We start from the raw sequence: 23,423 nt of genomic DNA on the forward strand, positions 1-23,423 counted from the left end.
AGTCTAGTGCAGTGGTTCTCAAACCTCTCCTGAGGACCTCCAGCCGTGCCATCTGTGGTCGACTCGTATGCTAGTCTAGTGCAGTGGTTCTCAAACCTCTCTTGGGGACCTCCAGCCGTGCCATGTATTTTATATTTTCTATAGCTAGTACATCTGATTCAACTAAACATCAAGCCCTTAACTACTAGATGGTTTAGTGCTACAACAACATTGTGAACCGTCGTGGCGGGGTCCCTGAGGAGAAGTTTGAACCATAGTAGCGGGGTCCCTGAGGAGAAGTCCGAACCGTCGTGGCGGGGTCCCCGAGGAGAAGTCCGAACTGTCGTGGCGGGGTCCCCGAGGAGAAGTCCGAACCGTCGTGGCGGGGTCCCCAAGGAGAAGTCCGAACCGTCGTGGGCGGGGTCCCTGAGGAGAAGTCCGAACCGTCGTGGCGGGGTCCCTGAGGAGAAGTCCGAACCGTCGTGGGCGGGGTCCCTGAGGAGAAGTCCGAACCGTCGTGGTGGGGTCCCTGAGGAGAAGTTTGAAAACCACTGGTCTAGTGCAGTGCCTTAGGGACTCTGTACGACGCAGCGCTGGGAGGAGGAACAACGAGTCAACAGCTGAAGCCATAGATTATAGACTATAGACTATAGATTATAGACTATAGATTATAGACTATAGATTATAGATTATAGACTATAGACTATAGATTATAGATTATAGATTATAGACTATAGATTATAGACGGAGTCTGAGCAGCACTTTAAGTCCCTAATAATCCAATGGGAGGGCCTGTCACACCACATGCCATGATTACCTCATGAAGCGGAGCCTGGGTGCTCCCAAAAAAACTCCAGAAAAATCCAAACACATCTCCAAATTCAACCGCTAACTAGTTTTTGACGACACAGAACAGCCTCTCTGGACGACTGATCTGACAGCTGACGCTATAGAGCAACCCTCATCTGACGGAGAGAAGAAGGGAGCAATTTGTTGGAGCATTACTGGTCACACACACACACACACACACAAACTTTATGAGAAAGTAGCATGAACCAACTAACCACCCCTGCTTCTGCTCTCTATAAGCATTAGGAACACTTTTCCTAATATGGAGTTGCACCCCCCCTTTTGCCCTCAGAACAGCCTCAATTCGTCGGGATGTGGACTCTATGAGGTGTTGAAAGCGTTCCTCAGGGATGTTGACTCCAAGGCTTCCCACAGTTGTGTCAAGTTAGTTGGATGTCCTTTGGGTGGTAGATCGTTTTTGATACACATCGGGAAACTGATGAGCGTGAAAAACCCAGCAGCATTGCAGTTCTTGACACAAACCGGTGCGTCTGGTACCTACTACCATACCCCGCTCAAAGGCATGTAAATCTTTTGTCTTGCCCATTCACCCTCTGAATGGCAAACATACACAATCCATGTCTCTCAGGGCTTATAAATCCTTCTTTAACCCGTCTCCTCCCCTTCATCTACACTGATTGAAGTGGATTTAACAAGAGACATCAATAAGGGATCATATCTTTCACCTGGATTCACCTGGTCAGTCTATGTCATGGAAAGAGCAGGTGTTCCTAATGTTTTGTACACTCTGTAGATTTATTTTATTTTTTTACATTTTATTTTATTTAACCTTTATTTAACCAGGTAGGCTAGTTGAGAACACCTTTATTTAACCAGGTAGGCTAGTTGAGAACACCTTTATTTAACCAGGTAGGCTAGTTGAGAACACCTTTATTTAACCAGGTAGGCTAGTTGAGAACAAGTTCTCATTTACAACTCAAGATATAGCAAAGCAGTGCGACAAAAAACAACACCACCGAGTTAGATTGGATACTACCCAGAGAAAAAAAAAAGACTAAATTAATCCAAAAAGTAGGCTATTATGAGAGATAATCAAATGACCAATAGGAAACATTTCCAAACACATTATTATAATAATGCAAATATTAGCTGTCTTTTCCATGCTAACTCAATCTTATTGCCCACAGTAATAATATAGCTAAAATGTGTAAATGTGGCTCCATTCTCCAGCATTTTGAATTTGATATCAAAATATTTCATATCAGGCGACAGTACTGAATGTCTAAAGTAGTGCACTATATATAGGGAATAGGGTTCCATAGGGCTCTGGTCTAAAGTAGTGCACTATATATAGGGAATAGAGTTCCATAGGGTTCTGGTCTAAAGTAGTGCACTATATAGGGAATAGGGTTCCATAGGGCTCTGGTGTAAAGTAGTGCACTATATAGGGAATAGGGTTCCATAGGGCTCTGGTCTAAAGTAGTGCACTATATATAGGGAATAGGGTTCCAATGGGCTCTGGTCTAAAGTAGTGCACTATATGTAGGGAATAGGGGCCACTTGGGACACAAGCCAGATGTACGTACCAGGCAGAAACTTAAGGTTCTGGAGGAGTTGCCGTTCCTGGTTGAAGTCCACCATGAGATGGTCCATGTTATCTGTGGCCTTGGGCTTCATGGTCAGTCTGAAGGCTGGTGCCATTGTTACCCTGCAGGGAGGAACATGGCACAGTGAGGCCACCAGACCACCATAGCAGAGTAACACCACCAACAACAACAACACCCTTCGGCTAGCCTGAGTCTGTCAGTCTGTTTGTGCTATCACATTCAAGTTTAGTACCGATGTCATTTTAAAAACTAATCGGAATACATACATAAGCATATGTTTTGTGAGACATGCCGACTCCTTGTCATGTTTGTCTTTGCCGTGGCAGCAGCGGCGTTGGAGTCGGCAGGAGCAGGATCAGGTCTGGGACCAGGCTACCCTCCCAGGTGGGGAGCAGGTGGAGGAGACACACAAAAGCTGTGTTTCCATTAACTTGGGATTTTTGTCGCCATTTAGAAAGTTGGCAAAGATAATAGCTTGCCAAGGGTGCGTTTCCATTTAACTGTCTGATGTCGATATAAACAGATGGACATAATGACATCACTCCCACCCCCCAAAATTTTTTTTTTTACATTTTTTGCAAAAAACCTACAGCGTCTAATAAAAAAAAAAAAAATAGTTTGACCAGTTGGATATAGGGGGCGCACTTTTAATTTCTGGATGAAAAACGTTCCCGTTTTAAACAAGATATTTTGTCACGAAAAGATGCTCGACTATGCATATAATTGACAGCTTTGGAATGAAAACACTCTGACGTTTCCAAAACTGCAAAGATATTGTCTGTGAGTGCCACAGAACTGATGTTACAGGCGAAACCCAGATAAAAATCCAATCAGGAAGTGCCGCATTTTTTGAAACCGCCTCATGCCAATGACTCTTTATATGGCTGTGAAGGAGCTAGGAGTCAGCTTACGTATTCCACCTTTTCCCCAAGGTGTCTGCAGCATTGTGACGTCTTTTTAGGCATTTCCATTGGAGAATGGCTGTAAGAGGGCGAGTGGACGCATGGTGTCTCCCGGAGAAAACCTTGCGTAAAATACTGAGGTAGCCATTTTTCCAATCGTTTCTTATGTGAAACCAACTGCCTCGACGGATATATTATCGAATACATTAAAAACACCTTGAGGATGGATCCTAAACGTTTGCTGGGTTTCTGTCAATATTATGGAACAAATTTTGAAAAAGGTTTGGCGTTATAGTTGAAGTGTTTTTCGGACGATTTCTCAGCCAAGCAGGATAAACAAACGGGACGTTTTCGCCTTCAAAAATATTATTTTTGGAAAAACTGGGAGTCTCCTGAGTGAAAGCATCTGAAGTTCTTCAAAGGTAAATGATTTAATTTGGTTGATTTCCTTATTTTTGTGAAAATGTTGCCTGCTGCCATCAGAGCTTTGCATAGCATTATGCCATGATAAACTTACACAAATGCTTGTCTAGCGTTTGCTGTAACGCATATTTTGAAAATCTGAGATGACAGTGTTGTTAACAAAAGGCTAAGCTTGTGTTTGAATATATTTATTTCATTTGCGATTTTTTGCGTATTTATGTCTGCTGCGTTATGCTAATGCATTTTAAGCTATGATTACGCTACCGGATACGGGTTTGCTAGTCGCAAGAAGTTAAGTGTTTCCATTATCCATTTAGGCAGATCGCAAAATAATTAAATTGGCAACCGCCCCTGTCTGCCCTCCCACACACAAGATCCACTTCACGGCTCAGGTAGGCCGCCAAAGCCAGCATTGATAGAATGCAATAAATGTATTAATATTTGCTATATTCTAAATCATTCTCATGTGCCAACTGTTGGCCACGGTACGTGGTCACCATGGTGAGACTTGCTCTCCTGTATACAGTGAGGGAAACAAGTATTTGATCCCCTGCTGATTTTGTACGTTTGCCCACTGATAAATGATCAGTCTATAATTTTAATGGTAGGTTTATTTGAACAGTGAGAGACAGAATAAAAACAAAAAAAACGCATGTCAAAAATGTTATAAATTGATTTGCATTTTAATGAGGGAAATAAGTATTTGACCCCCTCTTAAATCAGAAAGATTTCTGTCTCCCAGGTGTCTTTTATACAGGTAACGAGCTGAGATTAGGAGCACACTCTTAAAGGGAGTGCTCCTAATCTCAGTTTGTTACCTGTATAAAAGACACCTGTCCACAGAAGCAATCAATCAATCAGATTCCAAACTCTCCACCATGGCAAAGACCAAAGAGCTCTCCAAGGATGTCAGGGACAAGATTGTAGACCTACACAAGGCTGGAATGGGCTACAAGACCATCACCAAGCAGCTTGGTGAGAAGGTGAAAACAGTTGATGTGATTATTCTCAAATGGAAGAAACACAAAAGAACTGTCAATCTCCCTCGGCCTGGGGCTCCATGCAAGATCTCACCTCGTGGAGTTGCAATGATCATGAGAACGGTGAGGAATCAGCCCAGAACTACACGGGAGGATCTCGTCAATGATCAAGGCAGCTGGGACCATAGTCACCAAGAAAACAATTGGTAACACACTACGCCGTGAAGGACTGAAATCCTCCAGCGCCCGCAGGGTCCCCCTGCTCAAGAAAGCACATATACATGCCCGTCTGAAGTTTGCCAATGATCAACTGAATGATTCAGAGGACAACTGGGTGAAAGTGTTGTGGTCAGATGAGACCAAAATGGAGCTCTTTGGCATCAACTCAACTCGCCGTGTTTGGAGGAGGAGGAATGCTGCCTATGACCCCAAGAACACCATCCCCACCGTCAAACATGGAGGTGGAAACATTATGCTTTGGGGGTGTTTTTTTGCTAAGGGGACAAGACAACTTCACCGCATCAAAGGGACGATGGACGGGGCCATGTACCGTCAAATCTTGGGTGAGAACCTCCTTCCCTCAGCCAGGGCATTGAAAATGGGTCGTGGATGGGTATTCCAGCATGACAATGATTCAAAACACACAGCCAAGGCAACAAAGGAGTGGCTCAAGAAGAAGCACATTAAGGTCCTGGAGTGCCCGTCTCCAGACCTTATTCCCATAGAACATCTGTGGAGGGAGCTGAAGGTTCGAGTTGCCAAACGTCAGCCTCGAAACCTTAATGACTTGGAGAAGATCTGCAAAGAGGAGTGGGACAAAATCCCTCCTGAGATGTGTGCAAACCTGGTGGCCAACTACAAGAAACGTCTGACCTTGTGATTGCCAACAAGGGTTTTGCCACCAAGTACTAAGTCACATTTTGCAGAGGGGTCAAATACTTATTTCCCTCATTAAAATGCAAATCAATTTATAACATTTTTGACATGTGTTTTTCTAGATTTCTTTTGTTGTTATTATGTCTCTCTCTGTTCAAATAGACCTACCATTACAATTATAGACGGATCATTTCTTTGTCAGTGGGCAAACGTGCAAAATCAGCAGAGGATCAAATACTTTTTTCCCCTCACTTTATCTGAAATAATTGGTTGGTGAAACTTGCATCCAGCCAATCAGAAAAGCAAGTCGAAGCAATTTCATGCATTCTTGAAAGTCAGGACAAAGCTCCTGCAAAGAAACATTTATTTTTTATTGTGAAAGATAGATTTAACAAGCAGTAGGCATTGAGATATAAAATGTGGAGCTTCATAGTTAGGCTATGCATTTACATCATGTGCCCCCCCCCTGCGTACCTCCAAAATGATTTGTCAGCGCTCATTTTGTTTTCCCGAAAACACAGTTTCCATCATAATTTGTCGCAATAAATAAAAGTTAAACAAAAAACGAATAGCGGATAAAAATGTAGAAAACATCTACTATAACCACCCTTTCAATTGCACGTCGCAAAAACCTGGGTCAATGGAAACCTGCCTAACGTCACTTACCTTGGGGTCTGTAACAGCAAACAAAGACTCACACACATATTGACACACTAAATGCATGTTACTTTTAGTTCGCCGATGTCTGACCAGATCGCTGACTACATGAAGAAAACAACTACAAAAAAGACATCTAGTTAGTAAAGCACATGAAACAAGACCTGTAACTCTTTGACCAGATCTGGCTCTGAACCGTGCACTAAGCTAGGCTTCTCACACCACTGCAGCATGTTACCAGGCATGGCCATCGCCCTGGAAACCCAACGTCGAACTGCATTGAATTCTACGTCAGGGCAGATTTTAGCATTTGAATCAGGAAGTTCCCTCTCACGCTCTCTCTCTACTTAGGGCCACAACTAGAGTTGACATTTTTAGTGAGGTCCGGACGGAAGCCAAAAACTTTCAAAATGCTATTTGGAGAAGAGTAAAAACGAGTAAAAATGACCCTGGTCATTATCACCTTGGCTGTTGTAGTTTCATTCCCCTCAGTCCAGCAACAAACACGTAGCTATAGCAACTGTAATGTTATAAAGGGGGGTGGGGTGGTGATTCACACTGACACAAAGCATCAGCGACAAAACAAAAACATTGAAAAAAAATGTTGGATTGTTTGTATTTTAATGTTCCCTATAGGGAAGATAGGTCTTATGGAGATGATCATATTGATACATACGGTATCTTATTTTTTAAAGTTTCGATTCATTAGATCAGTACAGATTTTGTCAAGTTCAGGGAACCACAGTGTTAACCTCTCTCGGTCTCCTCTGCTTCTTCCTATATGCATTTCAGCCTGCCTCAGTCTCACCACATCACTGTATATCTCAGTAACCTACTCTCTGTAAAGCAAAGTTATTATGAGAACTTGGTAGCACATTTTTTTGCTCCTGGCCAACACACCGTCAGCAGCATCTCTAGACTAGTAGCGTATTGAGCCGACTGCGAGCTGGGTAGTTTGTTTCCCGTCGGCCACGGCCTCTGCCGCGAGCGGGCGGAGTTAGCCGTTTGAGAGAGTGGTGAATGTGCTGCTAAAGGAAAATCCTGGAGACACAGGAGAACATAACTAACTAACCACTGGGTCACTAAGAGGCAGGAGAACATAACTAACTACCACTGGGTCACTAAGAGGCAGGAGAACATAACTAACTACCACTGGGTCACTAAGAGGCAGGAGAACATAACTAACTAACCACTGGGTCACTAAGAGGCAGGAGAACATAACTAACTCACCACTGGGTCACTAAGAGGCAGGATAACATAACTAACTAACCACTGGGTCACTAAGAGGCAGGAGAACATAACTAACTCACCACTGGGTCACTAAGAGGCAGGAGAACATAACTAACTAACCACTGGGTCACTAAGAGGCAGGAGAACATAACTAACTCACCACTGGGTCACTAAGAGGCAGGAGAACATAACTAACTAACCACTGGGTCACTAAGAGGCAGGAGAACATAACTAACTCACCACTGGGTCACTAAGAGGCAGGAGAACATAACTAACTAACCACTGGGTCACTAAGAGGCAGGAGAACATAACTAACTCACCACTGGGTCACTAAGAGGCAGGAGAACATAACTAACTAACCACTGGGTCACTAAGAGGTAGACGCGATTAGAACTCAGGTCAGATGAAGAATAAAAGCTTTCTGGGCTTTGATCAACGGTGGGATGAAATATGTAGATGTTGACCCGTAATAGATTCTCTTCATTGTGTACAATATATATTTATTTTTTTATTATGATTTATTTTTCAAATGAGAAAAAAAAAATGGCCAAGGTCCAGACCTTCGTGTCCTTATATGTAGTTACGGCCATGAACACGCCTTCATGTTGTTTTTAACTTACTTTACCGGTTATCCGTACGGTTGGTCCTTTTGGCGGTAGGAATGTGAGACAATATATTCACAGCAAAGTATAATTACATAAACTTTTCAAAGCGCTGGTAGTGCGCGTTCATATTTCGAACACCTGAAGTACGCCCAGAACCATGTAAACACGTACACCAGCTCTGCTAGTATGCATGTGTCTCATGTCTCTCGTGTCTCATGTCTCTCGTGTGTCATGTCTCTCGTTGTCTCATGTCTCTCGTTGTCTCATGTCTCATGTGTCTCATGTGTCTCATGCACGTATTTTGACCTACTGCACATGGTACAGGTGATAGAAATCTGAATGTGTACACTACCAGCGCTTTGAAAAGTTGATTTAATTATACTTTCCTGTGGAAAGTCCTACCGCCAAAAGGACAAACAGCACAGACAACCAGTAAAGTATGTTAACATATTATTTTCTGGCTTGTAAAAAGGTCGTGAACTTTCCTGATTCATAAACGGTCATTTCTGCACGACTTCGAATTCAATGCAATTTAACGTTGGGTTTCCAGGCATGTCCAGAGACTGAAGAAGGGAAGTACCGTACCTATCTTTGATCTGCTTGGCAGCCTTGGAAGAAGAGCAGAGGAAGAAGAGGAGAAAGAAGAAGTGCGACCGTTAGTACAATAGAGATATATCATAGTTAGTACAGCCATGGAGGCACGGGATGGGGTACGGGCACGGAGTGGGGTACGGGGATGGGGTACTGTCACGGGATGGGGTACTGGCACGGGATGGGGTACGGGGATGGGGTACGGGCACGGGACGGGGTACCGGACGGGGCTCGGGGCAGGGGACGGGGCACAGGACGTGGTGCGGGTACGGGGCACAGGATGGGGTACGGGCACGGGATGGGGAACTGGGTACGGGACGGGGTACGGGCACGGGATGCGGTACATGCAGTCAGACTGGACACTCGCCAAACTGATGCACGCACACACACGTATGCACGCACACCGTGAGAAGCTGAGGAGAGCATGGTGAACAACGTCAACACAGAAAAAGCAGCGTGACTGTTAACTTAAGATTCTGTTACTCTATTATAGGAAATTGAGAAGGAAAATCATGTGTTTGTTAGTTTAGGAGAACACTATTACATCATAGTATCGACACTTTGAAAGTATTCCCAAAAAAAACAAAGAAACTGTTGGCACTGAAATCACTTCATACTTTCACACTCAATTATAAAATGTTTTTGTCCTAGCCCTAGAGAACAGCAGCCTCTACCTTAGTGAACTCATCCTCGTCTTTAATATCCAGAGCATTGTTTGCAAACTCCAGCAGCTCCACTGCGCTCTTCAAGGCACTGCCGCTCTGTGTCAGTTGATGCTGTGGAACAAACAGGGGGGGAAAGACATTTCAGAAGGGTGAGCTGTTACAACACTGAATGTAATTGACCTTGATACCTCATGTTGAAGCCTGATTTAAATAGAACTAACAAAGCATCCACTATATATATATATCTATATCTTTATTTTTACTATTTTCTACATTTTAGAATAATAGTGAAGACATCAAAACTATGAAAAATAACACATATGGAATCATGTAGTAACCAAAAAAAAGTGTTAAACAAATCTAAATATATTTTATATTTGAGATTCTTCAAAGTAGCCAGGAGGCTGAACAGGCTCTCATAACTGTCCTTCCCACAGGACAAAGTTAGCTACAAGGTCTTCTAACGGTCAGCTATCAGGAAGACGATCAGCTGCTATTGCTAAGCCTCCTCTCAGGTTCCAGGAACCCCAAGGAGAGAGGACCAGAGAGGGGGAAAGGTAACAGAGAGTACCCCAAGGAGAGGGGACCAGAGATGGGGAAAAGTAATCAAACACCTGCTTGGTTTTGGGAAGGCTAGCTGAGCTCACAGTGACACAATAACATGTTGGTTCATCAGCTGACAGACTCATAACAATAGTAAATGCTGGCAAAACAGCTTAAAAGGGCAACTCTTAGGAAAAATGCATTTAACTGTTAAAACGGATCATGAACAACAGTCTGTTATTAAAATGCCACTGACACGGGTTAATAACTTTGATGAAATAAAACACACAGGTGTATGTGTTTCCATGGGTCACATGACGAACATCTGTGTTTCCATGGGTCACATGATGAAAACATACACTACTGTGCAAAAGTTTGGTGTCACTTAGAAATTCTTGTTTTTGAAAGAAAAGCAAATTTGTTGTCCATTAAAATATCATCAAATTGATCACAAATACAGTGTAAACATTGTTAATGTTGTAAATTACTATTGTAGCTTGAAACCAGCATCCCGGAGTCGCATCTTCACGGTTGATGTTGAGACTGGTGTTTTGCACGTACTATTTAATGAAGATGCCAGTTGAAGACTTGTGAGGCGTCTGTTTCTCAAACTAGACACTTAAATGCATTTGTCCTCTTGCTCAGTTGTGCACCGGGGCCTCCCACTCCTCTTTCTATTCTGGTTAGAGCCAGTTTGCCCTGCTCTGTGAAGGGAGTAATACACAGCGTTGTATGAGATCTTCAATTTCTTGGCAATTTCTCGCATGGAATAGCCTTCAATTCTCAGAACAAGAATAGACTGAAGAGTTTCAGAAGAAAGTTCTTTGTTTCTGGCCATTTTGAGCCTATAATCGAACCCACAAATGTTGACGCTCCAGATACTCAACTAGTTTAAAGAAGGCCAGTTTTATAGCTTCTTTAATGAGTACAACAGTTTTCATCTGTGCTATCATAATTGCAAAAAGGTTTTCTAATGATCAATTAGCCTTTTAAAATAATCAACTTGGATTAGCTAACACAATGTGCAATTGGAACACAGGAGTGATGGTCGCTGATAATGGGCCTATGTAGATGTCTACACTGTATTTCTGATCAATTTGATGTTATTTTAATGGACAAAAACCAATGTGCTTTTCTTTCAAAAACAAGGATATTTCTAAGTGACCCCAAACTTTTGAACGGTAGTGTATGTTTCCATGGTTCACATGATGAGAATGAGTATGTGCGTTCAGAAACAATTTATTAGGTACATCCATCTAGTATAAAGTCGGACCCCCATTCGCCTCCAGAACAACCTGAATTATTTGAGGCTTTGGGAACATTGTTCAATTGGTATAATGGGACCTAACATCTGCCAGGAAAACATTCCCCACACCATTACACCACTGCCACCAGCCTGTAACGTTGACACCAGGCAGGATGCGGGCCATGGACTCATGCTACTTAAACCAAATCATGAGTCTGCCATCAGCATGACGCAACAGGAACCGGGAATGTTCGGACCAGGCGATGTTTTTCCACTCATCTGTCCAGTGTTGGTGATCACGTGCCCACTGGAGTGAAACACGGTCGTCTTCTGTTTGAGGCCCACCTGTTAACTTGCATGATTCTTCCCTTTCTCCTTCAACCTCTCATCAACCAGCTGTTATCGCCCACAGGACTGCTGCTGACTGGATGTTTTGGTTTGTTGCATCATTCTCAGTAAACCCGAGACACTGTCGTGCGTGAAAAGCCCAGGAGGCCGTTTCTGAGAAACTAGAACCGGTGCACCAGGCACTGATCATACCAGGCTCAGTCACTTAGGGCACTAGTTTTGTTCAGTCTAATGTTTAATCGAACAGTAACTGAATGCCTCGATGCCTGTCTGCCTGCTTTATATAACAAGCCACATGACTCCACTGTCTGCAGGAGCGAAACATTTTCATGAACAGGATGGTGTACCTCATAAACTGACCAACGAGTGTATATTTTAATATAATATATGCCAAGAAGCAGAGGCTTTTATCCACAGTCACCTGCAGTCATGCATGCATACATTTTACGTATGGGTGGTCCTGGGAATCGAACCCACTACCCTGGCATTACAAGCGCCATTCTCTACCAACTGAGTGAGCTTGACGTAATGAGGACCAGCATACCAGGCAGTACCAGGCAGTGGTCAACATCAGAGAGGGATAAAGTGGTAATCTCTTATCTGGGGGTAATTTCAGACACTTTTTGTTCCTGCTCAATGGATTTAGAGAGTTGGCTAGGAAACTGCCATAGCAGCATGATGACATCACACACACCCCAGACTGCCTGAGAGAGGGGTGTACACTAACCAAGAACCACAACAACACACATCCATCACTACCAATATATAATCACACACACACACACACACACGAGAGACCCCAGGCTGGGAATGGTGTATGGAGGCACTACAACAACACCCATAACGAACACTAGTGGTAAGGAGTGGAGTCACAGGGAGGAGGTGAGAGTCCTGGAGGAGGTGAGAGTCCTGGAGGAGGTGAGAGTCCTGGAGGAGGTGAGAGTCCTGGAGGAGGTGAGAGTCCAGGAGGAGGTGAGAGTCCAGGAGGAGGTGAGAGTCCTGGAGGAGGTGAGAGTCCTGGAGGAGGTGAGAGTCCTGGAGGAGGTGAGTTACAGGGAGGAGGTGAGTTACAGGGAGGAGGTGAGAGTCCTGGAGGAGGTGAGAGTCCTGGAGGAGGTGAGAGTCCTGGAGGAGGTGAGAGTCCTGGAGGAGGTGAGAGTCCTGGAGGAGGTGAGAGTCCTGGAGGAGTGGTGCCGGGAAAATAACCTCTCCCTCAACGTCAACAAAACAAAGGATCTGATCGTGGACTACAGGAGGTGGGAGCACGCCCCCATCCACATCGACGGGGCCGCAGAGGAGAGGGGTCAAATGCTTCAAGTTCCTTGGCGTGCACATCACCAAGGATCTGAAATGGTCCATTCACTCCAACAGCGCCTCTTCAACCTCAGGAGCACCTAAGACCCTCAAGAAAAATTTACAGATGCACAATTGAGAGCATCACTGCCTGGTACAGCAATTCCACAGTCCGCAACCGTAGGGTTCTCCAGAGGATGGTGTGGTCTGCCCAACTCATCACCGGGGGCACACTGCCTGCCCGCCAGGACACCTACAGCACTCAGTGTCACAGGAAGGCCAAGAAGATGAAGGACCTCAGCCACCCGAGCCCTGGCATGTTCACCCCGCTACCATCTAGAAGGTCATCAAGGACCTCAGCCACCCGAGCCCTGGCATGTTCACCCTGCTACCATCTAGAAGGTCATCAAGGACCTCAGCCACCCGAGCCCTGGCATGTTCACCCTGCTACCATCTAGAAGGTCATCAAGGACCTCAGCCACCCGAGCCCTGGCATGTTCACCCTGCTACCATCTAGAAGGTCATCAAGGACCTCAGCCACCCGAGCCCTGGCATGTTCACCCTGCTACCATCTAGAAGGTCATCAAGGACCTCAGCCACCCGAGCCCTGGCATGTTCACCCTGCTACCATCTAGAAGGTCATCCGGCTACCATCCAGTACCCTGCCCTGAACCTTAGTCACTGTTACTAGCCGGCTACCCCCTGGTACTCAACCCTGCCCCTTAGAGGCTGCTGCCCTATGTACATAGTCAGGAAATCACTGGTCACTTTAATGATGTTTACATACTGGTTTACTCATCTCATATGTATATACTGTATTCTAGTCATGGTTCATCCAATATATACACAATCCCCGGCCAGTATGTTAGGTATAGAAAAAATGGATCTCTCCAACAGACAGTGAGTCGTGGTTTGCTATATAAAGCAGTAAGGCGTCGAGAAATTCAGTTACTGTTCCATTGAACGTTAGAATTGTGTAAAACTAGTGACCTAAAAGGGCTTTGAGCGTGGTGTGATCGTCAGTGCCAGGCTGATCCAGGGCTTTGAGCGTGGTGTGATCGTCGGTGCCAGGCTGATCCAGGGCTTTGAGCGTGGTGTGATCGGTGCCAGGCTGATCCAGGGCTTTGAGCGTGGTGTGATCATCGGTGCCAGGCTGACCCAGGACTTTGAGCGTGGTGTGATCGTCGGTGCCAGGCTGATCCAGGGCTTTGAGCGTGGTGTGATCGTCGGTGCCAGGCTGATCCAGGACTTTGAGCGTGGTGTGATCGTCGGTGCCAGGCTGATCCAGGACTTTGAGCGTGGTGTGATCAACGGTGCCAGGCTGATCCAGGACTTTGAGCGTGGTGTGATCGTCGGTGCCAGGCTGATCCAGGACTTTGAGCGTGGTGTGATCGTCGGTGCCAGGCTGATCCAGGACTTTGAGCGTGGTGTGATCATCGGTGCCAGGCTGATCCAGGACTTTGAGCGTGGTGTGATCATCGGTGCCAGGCGGATCCAGTACCTCAGACTCGGGACTAGATGGGTGAATCTAATAAACTGGCCAGTGAGTGTATACGTTATACACTACATGACCAATAGTATGTGGCCATCTGCTCGTCAAACATCTCATTCCATAATCATGGGCATTAATATGGAGTTGGTCCCCCTCCCCTTTGCTGCTATAACAGCCTCCACTCTTCTTGGGAAGGCTTTCCACTAGATGTTGGAACATTGCTGCTATAACAGCCTCCACTCTTCTGGGAAGGCTTTCCAATAGATGTTGGAACATTGCTGCTATAACAGCCTACACTCTTCTGGGAAGGCTTTCCACTAGATGTTGGAACATTGCTGCTATAACAGCCTACACTCTTCTGGGAAGACTTTCCACTAGATGTTGGAACATTGCTGCTATAACAGCCTACACTCTTCTGGGAAGGCTTTCCAATAGATGTTGGAACACTGCTGCATGGACTTGCTTCCATTCAGCCACAAGAGCATTAGTGAGGTAGGGCACTGATGCTGGGCCCTTAGGGCTGGCTCGTAGTCGGCGTTTCAATTCACCCCAAAGGTGTATAGTACCTGTAGATCCTGTGCCTTCATAGCCCTCTCCTGTTTGAAGGTGTTGGGTTAGGGTCAGGGGTCAGGTACTTGTAGTTCCTGTGCCTTCTTGGCCCCCTCCTGTTTGAAGGTGTTGGGTTAGGGTCAGGGGTCAGGTACCTGTAGTTCCTGTGTCTTCTAGGCCCTTTCCTGTTTGATGGTGTTGGGATAGGGGTCAGGGGTCAGGTACCTGTAGTTCCTGTGTCTTCTTGGCCCCTTCCTGTTTGATGGTGTTGGGTTAGGGGTCAGGGGTTAGTGGTCAGGTACCTGTAGTTCCTGTGTCTTCTTGGCCCCTTCCTGTTTGATGGTGTTGATCATACTCTCCTTCATCTCAACCAGGATGGTGAATAACCTGTCAAACTCCTCCTCCAGGTCGGACACTGCCCGTGGGGAGTTCACCTTGGAAAAATCACACACACACATATATATATTGATTATCCTCTGAACCCAGAACCATATCTCTGCGTCACAAGAGTCTATATATGGATCAACATGGCATATTTGGTAAATGGAAATGACTGTACAAGATTGTAATATCAAGATTATTATTGCTGTATGTTATGTTTAATGTAATTGACTGAGTGTTATGTATATATGGGGCGGCAGGGTAGCCTAGTGGTTAGAGCGTTGGACTAGTAACCGAAAGTTCAAATCCCAGAGCTGACAAGGTACAAATCTGTCGTTCTGCCCCTGAACACGGTAGTTTAACCCACTATTCCTAGCCCGTCATTGAAAATAAGAATTTGTTCTTAACTGACTTGGCTAGTTAAATAAAAGGTTAAATAAATAAATAAAAATATATCTTACCTGGACACCAGCCAGAGAGTGACTAAGTGTTTCCATGAAGTTATGGAGCTCCTCATTTTTATTGGCCAATGTGGTTATTATTCTCTGTAAGGCCTCCTGTAACACAAAACACAAAACATAAAATCAATTTATAATAATACATGTCATTTATATAGCGCCGTTCATTACACAGGAATGTCAAAGCTCTAAGTAGAATATAGGTGGTGTTTCTAGCTATCCAGCTAGTTAAAACAGGCACAAATTACCTCAATATAATGCAAGGTAGATGTAAATTCTTTGTGGTTAGCTAGCTTAGCTAAAAAGGATTTGTGGCTATCTGGCTAGCTAACAGTAGTAGCTAGCCAGTTAGCTCCATTGACTTGCTATCTACGCACACAACAATGGGTAAACATGCCAAAATGAACACAGTATTAATCAACGTATCAAGATGAGGGCTTTTATGGTGACCGTATTACCGTCAAACCGGCAGTCACGGGTCATGACCTCACAGTAACTAGGTTTCTCCCAGCTCTGATGATGCTGATGGTCATTAGTAACCTCCCAAACTTGCTGACTGCCTGGTACTCAGGACTCTACTGTCCCTCTAATCACTCTGAATCTAAATCAAACGTTTTACGAGAGCCCATGAGCTCATGTTGTGCAACATTTCTATAGGCTATGCAATTGAGTGAGAAAACAGAGTGATGGCCTCTTTTAAAAAGAGGAGGATCCCATCAGCTTTCTATAGGCTAGGCATATTATATTTATTTATCAACTTTCCGAATATTAAGCTAATTGTTTCGCTTTACAACAGGAGTATAGCCTAGCTGGCTGGCATGAGAATGAACTAAGGCAAAAGCGTCCTCCATTCGTTATTTAAGACATATGATGATAAATGGTCCATTCTAAAAACGAATTTTACACATATACATCGCATTTGGAAAGTATTCAGACCCCTTGACCTTTTCCACATTATTCAGCCTTATTCTAAAAATTGATGAAATAATATTTAGTCCATGAATCTAAAACACAATACCCCTTAAAAAAAGGATTAGATTTTTTTTTACATTTAGAAAAATAAAGAATACAGAATTACTTTATATACATGAGTATTTATACCCTTTGCTATGAGACTTGAAATTGAGCACAGGTGCATCCTGTTTCCATGGATCATCCTTGAGATGTTTCTACAATTTGATTGGAGTACACCTGTGGTAAATTAAATTGATTGGACATGATTTGGAAAGACACACACCTGTCTATATAAGGTTCCACAGTTGACACAGTGCTAAAACAAAGTCATGAGGTCAAAGAAATTGGTCTGTAAAGTTCCGAGACAGGATTGTGTCGAGGCACAGATCTGGGGAAGGGTACCAAAACATTTCTGCAGCATTGACGGTCCCCAAGAACACAGTGGCATCCATCATTCATAAAATGGAAGAAGTTTGGAATCACCAAGACTCTTCCTAGAGCTGGCATCCTGGCCAAACTGAGAAAATCGGGGGAGAAGCGCCTTGGTCAGAGAGGTGACCAAGAACCCAATGTGGCGATTGGAGAACCTTCCAGAAGGACAACCACCTCTGCAGCACTCCTCCAATCAGGCCTTTCTGATAGAATAGCCAAACGGAACCCACTCCTCTGTAAAAAGGCACATGACAGCCCGCTTGGAGTTTGCCAAAAGGCACCTAAAGACTCTCAGACCTTGAGAAACAAGATTCTCTGGTCTGATGAAACTAAGATTGAACTATTTGGCCTGAATGCCAAGTACCACGTCTGGAGGAAACCTGGCACCATCTCTACGGTGAAGCACTGTGGTGGCAGCATCATGCTGTGGGGATGTTTTTCAGCTGCAGGGACTGGGAGACTAGTCAGGATCAAGGCAAAGATGAATGGAGCAAAGTACAGAGAGATCCTTGATGAAGTCCTGAGCACTCTGGAGCAGGTTCTCAGACTGGGGCGAAGGTTCACCTTCCAACAGAACAACGACCCTAAGCACACAGCCAAGACAGCGCAGGAGTGGCTTCGGGACAAGTCTCTGAATGTCCTTGAGTGGCCCAGCCGGAGCACGGACTTAAACCTGATTGAACATCTCTGGAGAAACCTGAAAACAGCTGTGTAGCAACGCTTCCCATCCAACCTGACAGAGCTTGAGAGGATCTGCAGAGAAGAATGGGAGAATCTCCCCAAATACAGGTGTGCCAAGCTTGTAGCGTCAAACCCAAGAAGACCTGAGGCTGTAATCGATGCCAAAAGGTGCTTCAACAAAGTACTGAGCAAAGGGTTTGAATACTTATGTAAATCAATTTCAGTTTTATTTTCAATACATTTGAAAACATTTCTAAAAATCAGTTTTTATTTTGTCATTATGGGGTATCATGTGTAGATGGATGAGGACATTTTTATTTTATTAAATCAATTTTAGAATAAGGCTGTAAAGTAACTAAATGTGGGAAAAGTCAAGGGGTCTGAATACTTTCCGAAGGCTCTGTATTATGTAATACAGGTAAAGACCAGATGAAATCAAGAATAGTGTGATGGGTGACAATGGGAATGATGCCCAGCTTCTTTTTTTTTTTTGCAACTTTTTCAAATCATATTCCCACATCTCATGTTTATTTTTTTTTACATTTTATTTAACTTGGCAAGTCAGTTAAGAACAAATTCTTATTTACAAATGACGGCCTACCAAAAAGGCAAAAGGCCTCCTGCTGGGATTAAAAATAAAAAATATAGGACAAAACACAATTCACAACAAGAGAGACAACAACTCTAAATAAAGCGAGACCTAAGTCAACAACACAACATGGCAGCAACACATGACAACATGGTAGCAACACAACATGGTAGCAACACAACATGGTAGCAACACATGACAACATGGTAGCAACACAACATGGTAGCAACACAACATGGTAGCAACACAAAATGGTAGCAACACATGACAACATGGTAGCAACACAACATGGTAGCAACACAACATGGCAGCAACACATGACAACATGGCAGCAACACAACATGGTAGCAACACATGACAACATGGTAGCAACACAACATGGTAGCAACACAACATGGTAGCAACACATGACAACATGGTAGCAACACAACATGGTAGCAACACAACATGGTAGCAACACAACATGGTAGCAACACATGACAACATGGTAGCAACACAACATGGCAGCAACACATGACAACATGGTAGCAACACAACATGGTAGCAACACATGACAACATGGTAGCAACACAACATGGCAGCAACACATGACAACATGGTAGCAACACAACATGGCAGCAACACATGACAACATGGTAGCAACACAACATGGTAGCAACACAACATGGCAGCAACACATGACAACATGATAACAACACAACATGGCAGCAACACATGACAACATGGTAGCAACACAACATGGCAGCAACACATGACAACATGGCAGCAACACATGACAACATGGTAGCAACACAACATGGCAGCAACACATGACAACATGGCAGCAACACATGCAACACAACATGGCAGCAACACATGGCAGCAACACATGACAACATGGTAGCAACACAACATGGCAGCAACACATGACAACATGGTAGCAACACAACATGGCAGCAACACATGACAACATGGCAGCAACACATGACAACATGGTAGCAACACAACATGGCAGCAACACATGACAACATGGTAGCAACACAACATGGCAGCAACACATGACAACATGGTAGCAACACAACATGGTAGCAACACATGACAACATGGCAGCAACACAACATGGCAGCAACACATGACAACATGGTAGCAACACAACATGGTAGCAACACATGACAACATGGTAGCAACACAACATGGCAGCAACACATGACAACATGGTAGCAACACAACATGGCAGCAACACATGACAACATGGCAGCAACACAACATGGCAGCAACACATGACAACATAGTAGCAACACAACATGGTAGCAACACATGACAACATGGTAGCAACACAACATGGTAGCAACACATGACAACATGGTAGCAACACAACATGGTAGCAACACAACATGGTAGCAACACAACATGGTAGCAACACAACATGGTAGCAACACAAAATAAAGAAATGGTACAAACAATATTGGTCACAGTCAACAGCACAAAGGGCAAGAAGGTAGAAACAACAATACATCACACAAATCAGCCACAACTGTCAGTAAGAGTGTCCATGATTGAGTCTTTGAATGTAGAGATTGAGATAAAACTGTCCAGTTTGAGTGTTTGTTGCAGCTCGTTCCAGTCGCTAGCTGCAGCGAACTGAAAAGAGGAGCGACCCAGGGATGCGTGTGCTTTAGGGACCTTTAACAGAATGTGACTGGCAGAACGGGTGTTGTATGTGGAGGATGAGGGCTGCAGTAGATCTCTCAGATAGGGGGGAGTGAGACCTAAGAGGGTTTTATAAATACGCATCAACCAGTGGGTCTTGTGACGGGTATACAGAGATGACCAGTTTAGAGAGGAGTATAGAGTGCAGTGATATGTTCTATAAGGAGCATTGGTGGCAAATCTGATGGCCGAATGGTAAAGAACATCTAGCCGCTCGAGAGCACCCTTACCTGCCACTCTATAAATTACATCTCCTTAGTCTAGCATGGGTAGGATGGTCATCTGAATCAGGGTTAGTTTGGCAGCTGGGGTGAAAGAGGAGTGATTACGATAGAGGAAACCAAGTCTAGGTTTAACTTTAGCCTGCAGCTTTGATATGTGCTGAGAGAAGGACAATGCCCCGTCTAGCCATTCTCCCAAGTACTTGTATGAGGCGACTGACTACCTCAAGCTCTAAACCCTCAGAGGTAGTAATCACACCTGTGGGGAGAGGGGCATTCTTCTTACCAAACCACATGACCTTTGTTTGGGAGGTGTTCAGAACAAGGTTAAGGGCAGAGAAAGCTTTGTTGTTGAGCATTTAACACAAAATCCAGGGAAGGGCCAGCTGAGTAGAAGACTGTATCATCTGCATATAAATGGATGAGAGAGTTTCCTACTGCCGGAGCTATGTTGTTGATGTAAATTAGCCTAGTCCATAGTCCTTTATGTTTCAATAAGGTTAGTATCACACCTCATGTAGTCTAGTCCATAGTCCTATATGTTTTAATAAGGTTAGTATCACACCTCATGTATCCTAGTCCATAGTCCTATAAGGTTAGTATCACACCTCATGTATTCTAGTCCATAGTCCTATAAGGTTAGTATCACACCTCATGTATTCTAGTCCATAGTCCTATAAGGTTAGTATCACACCTCATGTAGTCTAGTCCATAGTCCTATATGTTTTAATAAGGTTAGTATCACACCTCATGTAGTCTAGTCCATAGTCCTATAAGGTTAGTATCACACCTCATGTAGTCTAGCCCAGAGTCCTATAAGGTTAGTATCACACCTCATGTAGTCTAGTCCATAGTCCTATATGTTTTAATAAGGTCCGTTGAACAGTGATTCGTTGACACGGTGAGGTGGGCGGGTGAAGCGACCTTTGCCCCCCGAGCACGTTGGGAAGTTGCAGCAATGAGACAAGATCGAAAGTAGGGCGATAAAGGTGGTAAAAATTCAAATAATTTATAATTATCATATTCAGCTCAAGGGCACAACGGCCACTGGCCACAAAAGGCATGGATTTTTTTAGGGGGCATTACAGCCACATAAAGGGGATGTCGGAAATTTGAGGCTTATTATCAAGTGCTTGTCAAATTGTGAATGAGAGACTGTTGTAGTGTGTACAGCCTGCGCAAAAAAAACAAAGTAGAGCTCATGTCTTTCAAGCAACTTTTTTGAAATCATCATTAAAGTCGCATCCTGCCGACTTAGAATGTATTACAAATCAAAACATATAGCCCAACGTTTGTAGAACAACTAAAGTTGCATAAATTACTCTAAATTAAGCATATAGGAGTACCTATTCTCTATTGACTGGTCAACACAGAATGTGGGCACTCCCTCAAATCGTTTGGAGAAAATATCCTTTCTATTTTATTCAGCTTTGTTCAATTATATTCTTCATAATATAAAATAAAACCTTGGAATTTTAAGCAAATCTTGTCTGCTAAATGAACTAGTGTAGCCCACAGCCATATGGTATAGCCAGATCAGGACCTAACATGAGGACAACTCAGAGGATGTAGCCCACAGCCATATGGTATAGCCAGATCAGGACCTAACATAAGGACAACTCAGAGGATGTAGCCCACAGCCATATGGTATAGCCAGATCAGGACCTAACATGAGGACAACTCAGAGGATGTAGCCCACAGCCATATGGCAGAGCCAGATCAGGACCTAACATGAGGACAACTCAGAGGATGTAGCCCACAGCCATATGGCAGAGCCAGATCAGGACCTAACATGAGGACAACTCAGAGGATGTAGCCCACAGCCATATGGTATAGCCAGATCAGGACCTAACATCAGGACAACTCAGAGGATGTAGCCCACAGCCATATGGTATAGCCAGATCAGGACCTAACATCAGGACAAGTCAGAGGATGTAGCCCACAGCCATATGGTATAGCCAGATCAGGACCTAACATGAGGACAACTCAGAGGATGTAGCCCACAGCCATATGGTATAGCCAGATCAGGACCTAACATCAGGACAACTCAGAGGATGTAGCCCACAGCCATATGGTATAGCCAGATCAGGACCTAACATGAGGACAACTCAGAGGATGTAGCCCACAGCCATATGGCAGAGCCAGATCAGGACCTAACATGAGGACAACTCAGAGGATGTAGCCCACAGCCATATGGTATAGCCAGATCAGGACCTAACATGAGGACAACTCAGAGGATGTAGCCCACAGCCATATGGCAGAGCCAGATCAGGACCTAACATGAGGACAACTCAGAGGATGTAGCCCACAGCCATATGGTATAGCCAGATCAGGACCTAACATGAGGACAACTCAGAGGATGTAGCCCACAGCCATATGGCAGAGCCAGATCAGGACCTAACATGAGGACAACTCAGAGGATGTAGCCCACAGCCATATGGCAGAGCCAGATCAGGACCTAACATGAGGACAACTCAGAGGATGTAGCCCACAGCCATATGGCAGAGCCAGATCAGGACCTAACATGAGGACAACTCAGAGGATGTAGCCCACAGCCATATGGTATAGCCAGATCAGGACCTAACATGAGGACAACTCAGAGGATGTAGCCCACAGCCATATGGTATAGCCAGATCAGGACCTAACATGAGGACAACTCAGAGGATGTAGCCCACAGCCATATGGCAGAGCCAGATCAGGACCTAACATGAGGACAACTCAGAGGATGTAGCCCACAGCCATATGGTATAGCCAGATCAGGACCTAACATGAGGACAACTCAGAGGATGTAGCCCACAGCCATATGGTATAGCCAGATCAGGACCTAACATGAGGACAACTCAGAGGATGTAGCCCACAGCCATATGGTATAGCCAGATCAGGACCTAACATGAGGACAACTCAGAGGATGTAGCCCACAGCCATATGGTATAGCCAGATCAGGACCTAACATGAGGACAACTCAGAGGATGTAGCCCACAGCCATATGGTATAGCCAGATCAGGACCTAACATGAGGACAACTCAGAGGATGTAGCCCACAGCCATATGGCAGAGCCAGATCAGGACCTAACATGAGGACAACTCAGAGGATGTAGCCCACAGCCATATGGTATAGCCAGATCAGGACCTAACATGAGGACAACTCAGAGGATGTAGCCCACAGCCATATGGTATAGCCAGATCAGGACCTAACATGAGGACAACTCAGAGGATGTAGCCC

General features: G+C 44.6%; 1 protein-coding gene across 4 annotated transcripts in view; it reads right to left on the bottom strand.

The window, feature by feature from the left end:
- The window catches only part of LOC139422658 (FSD1-like protein), an 83,048-nt gene that overhangs the window by 42,289 nt on the left and 17,336 nt on the right, over positions 1 to 23,423 (bottom strand). For all 4 annotated transcript variants that reach the window (XM_071173827.1, XM_071173826.1, XM_071173825.1 and 1 more), the window contains exons 2-6: positions 15,639 to 15,734; positions 15,099 to 15,230; positions 9,335 to 9,436; positions 8,655 to 8,677; positions 2,376 to 2,497 (exon numbers count right to left, since the gene is read on the bottom strand). In XM_071173827.1, coding sequence (XP_071029928.1) covers positions 2,376 to 2,497; positions 8,655 to 8,677; positions 9,335 to 9,436; positions 15,099 to 15,230; positions 15,639 to 15,734 — 475 coding nt within the window. The remainder of the gene's footprint in view (positions 1 to 2,375; positions 2,498 to 8,654; positions 8,678 to 9,334; positions 9,437 to 15,098; positions 15,231 to 15,638; positions 15,735 to 23,423) is intronic.

The sequence above is a fragment of the Oncorhynchus clarkii genome, chromosome 12, assembly GCF_045791955.1.
Source record: "Oncorhynchus clarkii lewisi isolate Uvic-CL-2024 chromosome 12, UVic_Ocla_1.0, whole genome shotgun sequence".
Classification (NCBI taxonomy): Eukaryota; Metazoa; Chordata; class Actinopteri; order Salmoniformes; family Salmonidae; genus Oncorhynchus; species Oncorhynchus clarkii.